The sequence below is a fragment of the Crocodylus porosus genome, unplaced genomic scaffold, assembly GCF_001723895.1.
Source record: "Crocodylus porosus isolate Cpor-Errol unplaced genomic scaffold, CroPor_comp1, whole genome shotgun sequence".
Classification (NCBI taxonomy): Eukaryota; Metazoa; Chordata; order Crocodylia; family Crocodylidae; genus Crocodylus; species Crocodylus porosus.
In genome coordinates, this window is record NW_017728951.1 from 36,360,696 (window position 1) to 36,373,688 (window position 12,993).

Consider the following 12,993-nt stretch of genomic DNA (forward strand, 5'->3'; position numbering starts at 1 on the left):
CAATGGTGGCTGGAGGAGGAGGTGGCAGTGCAGGGAGTGTTTACTTGGCTGGCCCCAAAGGTAAGTGGGGGGTGCGAGTGGAGGCGGCCATGTAAACACTCCTTCGTAATTTTAAATCCATCCCTCATGACAGGTAATTGGCTAGTTTACTAATACAAATGACAAATAATATCATGTATCGGGCTCTAGAAGGCTCAGGACAAGTGTAGTGGCTTCTTGACCTGGCAGGTAAAATACCATATATCTGTGTCCAGGAGGGCAGTTTTCCTGAAGCACTACCTAGGAAAACTGCTCTTCTGGCATGATGTAGTACTCGCCGAGGTACAGCGGCTTTAAGCCCAGTTTCTGGAAATGGGAGTCTCTTCCCTTGCTTGCTCTGAGGGCCCTATGGCGAAAGGCAAGGAAAACTCAGGGGCATCCAAACCCCAAGCCTCCGGGCTTGGACCTGCAAGTAGGATGCCCACCAAAGGTTTTGGAAACATCTGAAGCCCCAGGTGCAGGTGGAGGATGTTTGCCAGTAGCAGGGCCACTTATGGTTTTGGACACTTGGATTTGGCATTGGTTTGGGCAAATTTGGCTGTGGATACAAATTAAAATAAATCAATAAGAAATCATTTATCAAGTACATAGCTTTAAATAAAGAGCTGAGATTAGGCTGGGTTTATTGGGCAAAATCCTTTTCAGGTCACCGCAAAACACATCTCTCTACCACCAGGGTACTCTTTTGAGGCCTCTGCCCAACCCAAAGCTCGGTTTTCATGTGCTAGCCTGCCAACTCACAGCCTCAGAGGCCTGTGTGCTGAGTGCATTGCCATGAATAAGAAATTAGTTTGGGCTGGGATTATGGGGCAAAATCCTTTTCAGGTCACCCCAAACCATGTGTCTCTGCCACTGGAAGACTTTCCTGAAAAAGTCTGGGTAGGCTCCTACCTGACCTAAACCTGAGTTTCTTTGCCAGCCTGCTGTGCGCCAGCCCCCAAGGCATGTGCTAAGCATTGCCGTGAATGAAGAGCTGCATTTGGGCTGGAGTTATGTAGCAAAGCCCATTTTGGGTCATAACAAAACGCATGTCTCTGCCATTTGGGGACTCTCCCTAAAAAGACTGGGTAAAGTCCTGCCCAAACTGAAGCTCAGTTTTTGAGTGCCAACCTGACAACTGACAACCCCTCAGGCCTGTGTAATAAATACACTGCCCCGAAAAAGGAGTTTCCTTCACCAGGGGTAAAACTAGTATCCCTCTCTAAGGCGCTCTTCTGCACAAAGCCAGTTGACACCCTAGAGGTTGCAGGTTATTTAACCACCTCCTGGCACGTGGCCATAACAGGTAGTTCCATCTACTGTAACTATCAGGTGAACCTGACCTGGCCTGACCGGCACGTACAATGTTCCTAATTTCCTGTGAGTAAGGCTTTGGTGTGTATTTAACTATCTGTGCATGTCCTTGCTGATTATCTTTATTGTTTCTGAGGCATTCCTAGAGCAATGACATGGTTTGGTGTGCTTTCCTTTCTAAGAACTTTGGAGAACTCTTCTGCAGCCGCCGGTGATCTCCGCATCCTGCCTTTTGTAATTCTCAAATTCCATCATAGTAACACCAGCTCTGTCACACCAAGTTTGTGGAAACCATAAAAAATGGTTGCCAGTATAGTACTTTACCCCAATCACTTTGTACCTGCAATGAGAAAATTTTGTTTTAGTGACCTGTGATAAATTTGGGAATGGATCTGATGTTCTCTGTTGAATCGGTCAGGACAGGACTTATGACATGGTTTAATTCTCTCTGCTGATATGCAGAAGGCCTAAATACAGGCTACAAGAAATGCATTTGAGAGGCAAGGGAATAGAGTACCATTTCTGAAAAGCTGGCAACTGGCATTTGAGAAGGCATGGTTTAGTAATTTTCTTATAGAGCTAGATGTGTATATAGTTTTATTTGAACTAACTTAATGTCTTCATGGCTTCAACCTAACTCTTATACTACCAATTTACTTAATGTCATGTATAGAAACCTCTGGGGGAACAGGCAAAGATCAAATGGGGCCTGAAAAGATTTCTTTGAGAGAGTCTCCCAGCGGTGGAGAGGTGTGGTTTGGGGTGACCCAAAAAGGATTTTGTCTGGAAATCCCAGTCTAACCTCAGCCCTTATTTGGTGCAGTTTAGATAGCACACAAGCCTGTGGGGCTATCAGGTAGCTGGCTGGCATGAGAAAACCAAGCTTCAGGTTAGGCAGTATCCTGCCCAGACTTATTCAGGAGAGTCCTCTGGTTAAGAAGATGTGTCGTTTGAGGTGATCTAATGTGGGTTTTGCCCCATAATCCCAGGCCAAAATAAACTCCTTACTTAGCACAATGTACTTGGCAACTGGGCCTTGAGGGGTAGGTAGGGCTGTGCGAGGCTTCAGCCAGAGCTTTGGATCCAGAGAAGTTTCAGAGGCTTTGGGGTCCGAAGCAGCACGTCCGGGTCGAAGTGCTGCCTCATTCAGCTTCTCAGAGCGCATTGGAGCCGCCGCAGAGCCGCCTCGGAGATCCGGCCATAGGGTATAATGGGGAAATAATAAAATATCTATAACTTTGTTGTTTTTTGTCCTATTTGGATGAAATATTTGGAGATGGTAGACTCTGCAGAGAGGATGAAGCCTGACAGGTTTCAAGGAGATCAGTGCAGGGGTTTGGGGGGAACTGTACTGGATCTCCGAGGCGGCTCCGAAGCTTCAGAGCTGCTTCGGCCAGTTCAAGGCAGAAACCCCGTGCAGAGCTCTGGATTGGATCATGGCCATCTGAAGCAGCCGGATACGAAGCTGGATCAGATCGCTGCCAACTCGCAGAGGCCTAGGGTAGGTGGTGGCAGGCTAGCTCTCAAAAACCAAGCATCAGGCCAAGCAAGAACCTGCCCAGTCTTCTTCAGGAGAGTCCCCAGGTGGTGGAGAGGTGGATTTTGAGGTCATCTGAAAAGGATTTTGCCCCATAATTCCAACCCAAAATCAGCTCCTTATTGATAGGAATGTATGGGGGGGTTGTGAGTTGGCAGACTGGCATGCAAAAATTGAGCCTCAAGTCAGGAAGTGGCCTGCCCAGACTTCTTCAGGAGTGTCTTCCAGTGGTACATACCTGTGGTTTGTGGTTTGTGGTGACCTGAAGTGGGTTTTGCTCCATAATCCCAGCCCAAACTCATCTTTTTATTTGGGGCAATGTACCTTACACACAGGCCTGGAGGGCTGTCAGTTGACAGGCTAGCACATGAAAACTGAGCATTGGGTTGAGCAGTGCCCTGCTCAGATTTATTCAGAAGTGTCTCCTGGTGGTGGTGATGTATATTTTGGGATTAATTTTGCCCCATAATCCCAGCCTAATCTCAGCTCTTTATTTAAGGTTATGTACTTGATATTTTATGCATGATTATTTTACATTTGTATTAGTAAATATAGTTTTTGATTAAATTCTAACTCTTTAACATATCTAATTCATTACTAAACCTGAAACTGTGTAAAGATTATCTTTGAAAAAGGAACCAGAAACCCAGAATAAGGAACTGGAAATAAGGAACAAACTTCAGCCTCATATGCCACAAGTGTATTTTGCTTGACTTTTTGTAAACAGGGAAGGTAACAGCAGAAACCACACAGAAGCAGTGCAGTGCATTCTCTCAGAACAGACTATGCTAGTCATAAAATGCTAGTGATAAAGCTCAAAATTCCTCCATAAATCTCTGATTGAAGAAGGGATTCTTCAATGGCTGATCATCTCTAGAAGGGGAAGGAGACTCACTAGGCAGAGAAAAATGTGTGTAGGTAGCCTGTTAGCCCACCCAAGAATAGACCACACAGGTTTTTGAGGGGTTGGCCTTCTCCACCACGGTGTAGCGGCAGGTGTTTTTGTTTAAAATGCTCACACATGTCTCTCTGTCATAATCCCCTGGTTCAATAAAACTGTCATTAGAAAAGAAAAGGCATACATCAGGTTATATTAGCAGGACTGAAAATATAATTGACCCAAAGACAAGGAACGGACCTCTTGGTGGAGCAGTAATTTTAGGACGGGGTGGGCAAAATATGGCCCATGGGTCAGATCCAGCCCACCAAGCAATTCCATCTGGTCTGTGGCAGGTCTCGGGGCCCTGCCCAACCCAGACATGGGGGGTATCCCAGGCCATGGCATGTGCAGCCCATCCCGCCCTCCCTGGGAATGGAGGTGCTCCTGGGCATAATCAGCCCTATACCCACACACAGCTCTCGGGCATACCAGGAGTTGTAGTCTGCGGGGCTGGGCAGCAGGGCCGTGGGCTCAGCTTCCCAGCATCCCCAGCTGCCTCCTGGGAATAGGTGCATACCCTGCCACTGCTGCCACCATTGCCAACCCTTGGACCCATCCAACATGCACAGGGCCCAGGGCAGAGCTGTTATCTGCTCCCCACTCCCCCCTGTGGCAGGCCCCATTTCCATGCCCTGTGGTTCCCCGTGGAACTGGTACCCATCACAGAGACATCAGGGAGTGGATTGCAGCTCTGCCCCATGCTATCACTGCTGTGCAATCCTGGCCCTGGCCCCGACCACCTGACCCACTCCCAGACACTCCCACCTGCTGCCCCATGCCAGCCACCCAGCCATGCATGCCCTGCCCATGGCCCATCTCAATGGAGACCCCACCTGAGCACCCTGGCTAGGATAAATTGGAATCCCCTCTGTCTTCCCCACCGCCCCTCCCGCCACCATTACACAGTGTAAACAGCTGTGACGGGGGGACCAAGGCGGGATCCAAATAATTGTCCACCCCTGCCTTAGGAGTTTGCCTGTTTAAAGGAGATTGGAAGAGTGTTACTGTGGTTTTCACACCACCCATTTTACCTACTAGATTTGTTGAACTTACATGGAGCAACAACTTAATCCATGCCAGCTGCAGTTACAGCTGTGGCAATCCTCTGTTTTCCAGCTGGTACCAAACGTGTGTATCTTTCCATCTTGAACACAACCTAAACACACAGGGTAAAAACAAAGATCTACCTATATACCTCAGTTTTTATGTCTACCAATTTAGAAGAGTCTTTAGAGTCTGGAGGGCAGCAATGAAAACCATTAGAGGTGCAGACAACATGACATAGGTGGCAAGGACTGGGATTATTTAGTATGAGGAAGAGAAGACTGAGATGGGATTTAGCGAAAAAATTAAATACAAAACGTGGTTTATAAGAAGGATGCTGATCAGCTGTTCTCTATTTCCACAGAGGACAGGACAAAAGGGAAGGGGCTTAAACTGTAACAAGGGGAAGCTTTATTTAACTATTCAATGGAACTGGTTAAGCACCAGAACAGATTGCCTGGCCTGGTTGTGGAACTTTAGTTAGTGAAAGTGTTTAAGTGTCTGTCATACAGAAGTGTGTCTGGGATACTTCAGACAGGGAAGTTCCTGATTTGAGCAGGGATCGGACAAGATGACTTTCTAAGGTCCCTCCCAGGCTTATTCTTCTGTGAGTCTTATGATTAGTTTTTGTGTAGATAGTAGTAAAGCTATGGTAATTCCACTCATGTGGCCAGTGGTATAATTTTTTTCATTTGACTATTGTTTTTGAGAACACAAGCTTGTTTTCTCTTCACTTCATATGCTTGTATGACAAATCTCCTATGAATGTGAGCCAGAATATTGCTAGATTCCAGTTCTCTGGAATGCCTTTAAATCTGCCATCTAATCCAATGGGAGCTGTGTGCAAAATGACAGCACTATCATTCTAGCTCCTCCAAAACATTTGTAGCCACAGTGCTGCACTTCTTCCATGGAAGAGAACTGATTTTATTGGGCACTTTTACATGCATTCGGGGGGGGCTTTAATTAGAGCTGCTTTAAGAGCTCCCCTAATTAAAGCGCCAGCATCCCCACACTTCAGAATGGCAGCAGGGGTACTTGAACTAAAGCTCATTCGATGAGCTCAGTGCATTCAAGTCCCCCCCACCCCACCATTTTGAAACGTGGGGACGCTGATACATGAGAGGCGGGGGCTGTTGGAGCACAGTAATTACCACGCTCCAGCAGACTCCAGCAGCCTCCATGCTCATGTACAGGCACCTATGAACTCTATCAACATTTAGTGATTCTACATATGATGCCGTGAAGATAAAACACAGAAGACAGAGTCCAGCTAGCATGGACACCATCACTACATAGACAGCGAGCATGTATGTGCTACATACTTGACCCTTGTCCACTGTGCCAATGCTTGTGTTTTCTTGCTTCACATCTGTTGCTTCCCTTTTTACCTGCATTGTGACCTGGCCTCTCTGATATACCCCTGTGGCTCTCTCTTTCACAGCCATCTTGACTAAGCCCGGCAGAAATCAGCTGATAGATGCTAATTCAGAGCTTTTACAAATTCTTACCTTTAGTCGATATTGCTAGGTCATTTGCTTGAAAAAAGCAGTATGTATCACATAGTGTTACCAAGATGCCAGTGGCAAAGAGGAAATCCAGGAAGCTCTTCTGTAAGAGAAGACCAGGCCCATAGCAAAATTTAGATGACATTTAAATTAAAATGGCCAGAAAATATCTTTGAAAGCACTGAAAAAAGGGAACTGTTCCAAAGAGTATTATACATATTAGTGTATGATTTTCCATTTTCCCTAATAAGAAATAATAAAAAAAAAAGAAATATAAAGTCCCATTAGAAGTGACACTTGGTATTAGCCCAAATGGATTCCCAGCTGTGACGTCCTCTGCCATGCACAGACTCATGATATTTAAGTATGTAGTTACAAGGCAGAGGCATAACTGGGCGCTTGAGCACTCTGGGACTCAGCTGCACACAGGGCAGCATCAGTGGCTGAGCTGCTGCTGGCCCGGTGGTGGCAATACTGGCCGCATAACTGCCATTCTTTTCATGGCCCCTCTCTCCCTCCCTTCATTGTTATGCTACTGGTATACTGAAACTGAATCAGGCCATCAAGCCATTTGTTATAACCCAATCTTCCTTCACCTAACTCACAAAACCTTCACTTGCCAAGAGACTGCTTAATTCTGCCCTCTGCCGTCTGTAACTTGTAGGGTTTCATGGCTGTAAATGAAAACAGAGTTCAGGCTTAGATTCTAACACTGTAATGGTGTGTACCCCTTATTGGATTGGTTTCCCAAATAATTGATCATAATTAGAAAAAGAAGTTTCATCACACTGATCATGTGCTCCTTTTTTCCAGTCCCACAATGCCACATCCATGGCATTGTTCACTGGAAATTCCCACCCTCATGGATCCACAGAGAATTTGGGAAGTTATTTTTAACAAGGTAACCCATCTACTCTAGAAGAAATGAGGGCACTTTGCCGTTTAATTTTAAAGTAAGTTAAATCATATGCAAATAAATTTAAAAGAGTATGGCATTTGATAAAGGAACCATTGACATTAAAAAACTACTGAACCATAATAAGTTAATTTATCTGGTTTCAGAATAATTGCTGCACAAGAGTAAGGATGTGGTGAAATTTTTTAAAATACGGTTCCTCCATATCAGTGATTCTCAACCTTTTGAGACTTGAGACACCCCTTGGAAAATGCTAGCTCTAGGTTTCACCATATTTTTTTACCTACAGAAAATAGAGCAGATTTTCTGTTGCAAGGAACTCAGAAAGATCATAGCTATGGATTTCTATTTGAAATCTTGGGTCTATCTTATGAATTGTGTTTGCATACCTAACAGTGCTAACATTGTGTGGCATCCTGCAGCACCTTTGAAAAGATCTCAAGGCACCCCAGGATGCTGTGGCACCTTGGTTGAGGATCATTTCCCTATGTGGCTTGGCAAAGCTAAATACTGTAATAGCAGGGTATGTTAAGGCTGACGAATGAATAGATGTGATTTAAGAATAAGAAATTCATTAAAGGTTTCAAATTACTTTCAGATTTGTAGGAATAGTCCCATTTTAGACTTATTTGGACGGGGAAAAATTAACAGAAAACATTATCAAGACTTTCATTAATTAAGTACCGGAATAAAGAAAATACTTCCCAAAAAGTTATGCTAAAAAACTAAAAAAATTTAAAAATCTCTTGCAAAGTGTCAAGAAAACACTATTTTTACATTTGAAAAAAATTAAGTAGTTCTAGTTCATGCCTTCTAAAAATTCTCCAGCTGTGCAGGAAGAGAAGGCCAGACTTTTACTGGGGCTCAGTACTATTGATGGGAATTCAGTCTCCAGGGCATAAAGCATAAAAAAAAAGAAAGCAAGCTTTGGAAACCAGCAATGGAACACTAATACAGTATTTGCAACAATCTGTATATGGACAAAGGAAATGTAATCCTTCAGTGTTAAATATAAATTCTCAGGCAATGAGACAATAGTAATCCCAGTATCATGGCAAACATCCCTAGTGATCATACTTAGGAAGATACCCATTCTATAGACATTGGAAAGCATCTAATAGGATAATCCAATTATATCATACTTTTAAAACAGAAATAAATATCTCATATTATACAAGAAAAAAGACTTACCATTGCTGTAAAGTGTATTGCCTCCACACTGTACTCCTATTCGGTAAGACAGCTTGCTTTAGAGTGAATTTTTATACCCTGTGTGCACAGGTGTTTTATAAAGCCAAGTCCCTAAACAAACAGACCACATGAGAGTAGCTCATATACAAAGAGCTGCAGACTGAATCCCCATATGTAGATGTCACTAGAATATGACCAGTTACTAAACAGAAGTTTTGATTCAGAGTAGGCTCAATTAAATCTTGCTCCATAGAGTCCCAAATGAAGGAGTGGTGTGGAGGGGCAGGAAAACTCATACCTTGAGGGTCCTGGTAGCAGGCCAGCTTGGGGATTAACCCAATTAGCACATAGAATATGTGTCCACATGAGACACTTTAGTGTGGAGCACACTAATTTGCTGCACAGTAAAGCTTCACCATCTACATGTGCATGGCAAATAGGATACAGTAGACTAATTTACTGCATTGCTGGATAGTCCCATCAGATGCAAGTGGTATCCAGTGGCAAAGTAAATTACTGTGCTTAAACACATGTGTAAACAGCAGGCGTGCGCATGGTGGTGCACCCCCTGCAAAAAGACGCCACCAACACTGCTGGTGGTGCCGGTGGGCGGGCACTGGCAGCATCTGCTGGTGGTCCATGATCGCCCCTGGCCGCTGCCACTGCAGCCAGCAGCACCTGTGGGCTGGCGGCATCTGCAGGAGCTCCCCGCTCACTGCCGCCACACTCCTGCTGTCGCATTCCCACTGGCACAGCCATGCCTCCCCCCCCAGCTGCTGGAGGCACACCATTCATGGTAAACAGTGACATCAAAATTAATTTACACTTTGGCTCAAATTGAGCCAGAGTATATTCAATCATGTTAATTGCATATGTAGACGTACGCAGAAAGTAAGTATTGTTCCATTGCTTCTGTCTCGCAGCTCACAGGTGTTCCATAGGAAAACTTGCTGGCAACTTGAGGAATCTCTGTACACAATTTACAGACTTTCCATATAAACCTGTGCCAAGCTGCCAAATCCATTTTCAGTATGCATCGCTTTTCCTTCTGTTTCCTTATTACCTCAGTGTTGGGCTGAAATTCCAAAGGGTGCTAGCATAGTGAAAGATCAACTTTGCAGTGATGTCACTTAGGAGGGCTGCATGACCCCAGAAGAGCTTGATTTGGGAACTGCCTGATAGAATGACCAGAAGAATATAAAAGGGCATGAACAGATCCATTCCTTTCCTTTAGCTATTTCTATCAGCTGAGGATGAAAGGAGCTGCAGCAGGACTGTGGGGGGTGGGGAGCTCTACCTCCCTGAACACAGGGAGAACCCAAGGGCTGTCAAAGGATGGGTGAGCTGAGGTGAACAGCATCACCTTCATGATGTCACCTGGTTTCTAAATGGTCTGTAATCTCTAATTCTCTGGCTGTAAAGTACAGCAGTTGAAACACTGCAAAGCCTGTCTGTTTGCATGCTTGCACTGTCTACATGGCTCATGACTGCAGAGATCCTGGTTTTCTCCGATTAAAAAAACAATCCAAAATTTTCCAATTACAAAAACTCAAAATCTGCATTTTTCTGCAATTAAAATAAAATGCCACTATACATGTAGGAATCGGTTGAACACAATGTTTTGTTAATATATTTACAATTTTCAAGTAATTCGGAAGCCTACCAGTGACTCAATCATTATAATAAAGTAAATTCTAAATGCCTATATATTTTGGCATTTGATTTTGGTTTTTTATCATGGAAAATCAGAGCTTCCTCTGCTACTTTCACTCACCAAAATGCAGGTCCAGCTGCAGCTGTCTCTGCACCCCCCACACCCCCCACCCCTGCTGCTTTGTTTTGCTGAGCACTCCTGATAGACCAGTGCCTCTCACGCCCAACCCACAGTCCTTGCCTACCCCCCCTTGCCCCCGTTCACCCTCTTCTGGCAGCAGCTCGCCAACTGCATCAGGATGAAGGTCCAGCTGTGGCTGTGCCCCATGCTGCTTTGTGGTGATGAGCAGCCCTGACATGCCAGTGCTCTGCCTAGTGGCTTACTGACAGTGGGGGCAGTAGGTGGCCATGGGCCCTGGGCATAGGGCTGTGGTGGAAGCAAAGGCCAGCCACAAAACCAGAAGCAGCAGCAGTGGTGCAGAGAAGCACTTCCAGTTTCCAGTTCCACCCACCCCTCCCCTCCCCTCCCCTCCCCGCGGGGTCTGCAATCAGCTGATGCGGGACCCCCACCCCTTGCTCTGCGATGGAGGGAGGGGGCACTAATGTAAGCACTGGCCCCCAGGAGCTGGAGACCCTCAGTACATCACTGGCTCTGCCTCTGGCTATGCTAAAGCCCCTCACCTCCAACCCACATCCCCTACCCACCCCTCACTCACTGCCTCCTGGCAGCAACTCTGCCCTGCACCAGGACATGGGTCCAGCTGCAGCTGTCCCCCTGCTGCTTTGGGGCTCTCAACAGTGCTGGCCCCTACTGTTCTGTTCCCTGCACCTATTGTCATCATCAGTAAGGACTGAGTTCAACTTTTGGGGGGTCCCAAATAAATTTAGCATTGGCTTCAGCCCAAACCCAGAAACCTGGGACCACTAGATTTAAATTGGGGTTTCCTGAATGAACAAACTTCTCCCTTTCAAGCAACGTATCAACAAAAGCCAGATTTATTATAGGACAAAGGGGAAAGAAACCCAAAGTGTGCGTTAAAGTCCTTTTGAACTCTAAGGCTTAAGTTCTGTAGTCCAGCCCCACCTGGGCTCTCCACTCTCTTCAGACCTCCCAGGGCCACTCACTCATTCCAGGACCCCCTGCCCCAGCTCCTGCTCCCTGAGCCTAGTGGGACCTCCACCTTCCCCCACAGTCCCATCCACTTTCCACCAGATGTTACCTGGCCAGCAGAAGGCTCTCTGGTCTGCCTTCTGGCTGAGTCATATAGACTGCTAGCCCATGGCCCAGTGCTGGGCTGCAAAGGGTTGGCTGCCAGTCCACAGGAGGGCTGGCTGTCATACCAGAAGTAGCCATGGACTGGGAAACCATGGACTGGCAAACTGCAGTCTGGAAGTGACCAGAATACTGCAGACTGGCAGCCAACCCTTTGTGACACAGCACCCATAAAAAAGGGTTGACTACCTGCCCAGTATGCCAGTCACTGCTGGTCCACAGCTTGCCTGCATTGTCATTTCCAGTCTGCAGCTTGCCACTTCACGATCACTTCTGGTCCTCAGTTTGCCAGTCCTCAGAACAAAAGTTGGGAACCCCTACTGTAGAGGGTCACGAGACTGGCCTGATTGCCAGCTACTCCCCTGTAGACTGCCTACTGCCTGCTGCCCCTGAGGTCCCTGGGATTTGCGGGCCAGAATTATAATAGCAGGATTCTGCAGGTTGCTCATCACTTCCTCTTCTTGCTTCCAGGGCCCTCTGGGACTTGTAGGCCACAGTTGCAGCCATCAGTAAGTTTGAGTGGAGGAACAGGTGTTTAACCTCCTTCCCTAGTCCCAGACCCCACTTACTTGAAGGGACCTTGCCAAGTATTTCCTGCTATAGCAACTATATGTGCATAGCAACAAATATGTACACAGCTTGACCACAGATTACAAAGCACATTGTTCCCCCCTGTAGACTGGGATGCATCCCCAGCCAGGCTTGGTCCCCCTCCCCATCCCCTTGTCAGCCAGACCTCATTGCTTCAGCTAGGGAGCAGAGGGGCAGGGCCAGCCCTGCTCTCTAGACAGCACAGCACAGCCCTGGGCTGGAAAGCATGCTGGGATGCTGGGGGACTGTGATTTAACTTGAACCAGGAGGGAGTCTGGGACAGAAGTTTCATAAACCAGTTTGACCCAAATCAGTTATGCCTCATACTACTTTCAACCACATTTATCTTAAACCAGTTTCAGCCATTTTGAAACTGGTTTACATGCACTGCGTTTCTGTTCTGTTACAGGTTTAAAGCAGTTTTGATTACTTAAATTGGTCTATCTGTAACTTCTTTCCCTAGCCCTAAAGCGGCAGGCACCTAGAGTGCTCCACCACGTCCCACCCCTTGGAGAGCTTCTATCAAGCCCAAGCAGTCTGGACTTGGGAGGTCCAACCAAAGGAGGGAGTCCTGGGGCTCACCACCCTATATCTGCTTCACCCTAACTGGCCAGATAAGGGGGCTAAAAGGAACCCTGTAAAATGCGCCAGGGGGCAGCTCCTCAGTGAGCTGCTGAGGTGTGCTGCTGAGATGTGCTGTAATGTAGGCTGCTTCTTGGGGATGGGAATCCCAGCTTGTTGGTGAGCTGCTGGAGCGTGCCAGTCATTGCTGTGATGTAAAATGTTCCTGAAGGGGTCCTTGGTGAGCTCCTGGGGTGCAACAGTCCTCGCTCCCACCTAGTGTCTGTGGGGGATGGCTGCTTACCTCTGCCAGTTACTGCACCCCCAAATTCCTAGTCCCAATCCACAAACTGCTTGAAGCAGGATTAAAGACTCTGCAGAAGAAACCTGCTGGCTAGGTCTTTCAAGTACAGGTATTAATACCTGTAAAGTATTCTCCCATGTAAA

At 46.5% G+C, this 12,993-nt stretch overlaps 1 protein-coding gene across 1 annotated transcript; it reads right to left on the minus strand.

The window, feature by feature from the left end:
- Window positions 1-3,553: 3,553 nt before the first annotated feature.
- Window positions 3,554-7,612, minus strand: LOC109324338 (beta-microseminoprotein-like). Its single transcript, XM_019556332.1, has 3 exons — window positions 6,365-7,612; window positions 4,863-4,965; window positions 3,554-3,925 (listed from the first exon to the last, which is right to left on the minus strand). The coding sequence occupies exons 1-3, from the start codon at window positions 6,504-6,506 to the stop codon at window positions 3,796-3,798; spliced, it is 375 nt and encodes a 124-aa protein (XP_019411877.1). The 5' UTR covers window positions 6,507-7,612; the 3' UTR covers window positions 3,554-3,795.
- Window positions 7,613-12,993: the final 5,381 nt, after the last annotated feature.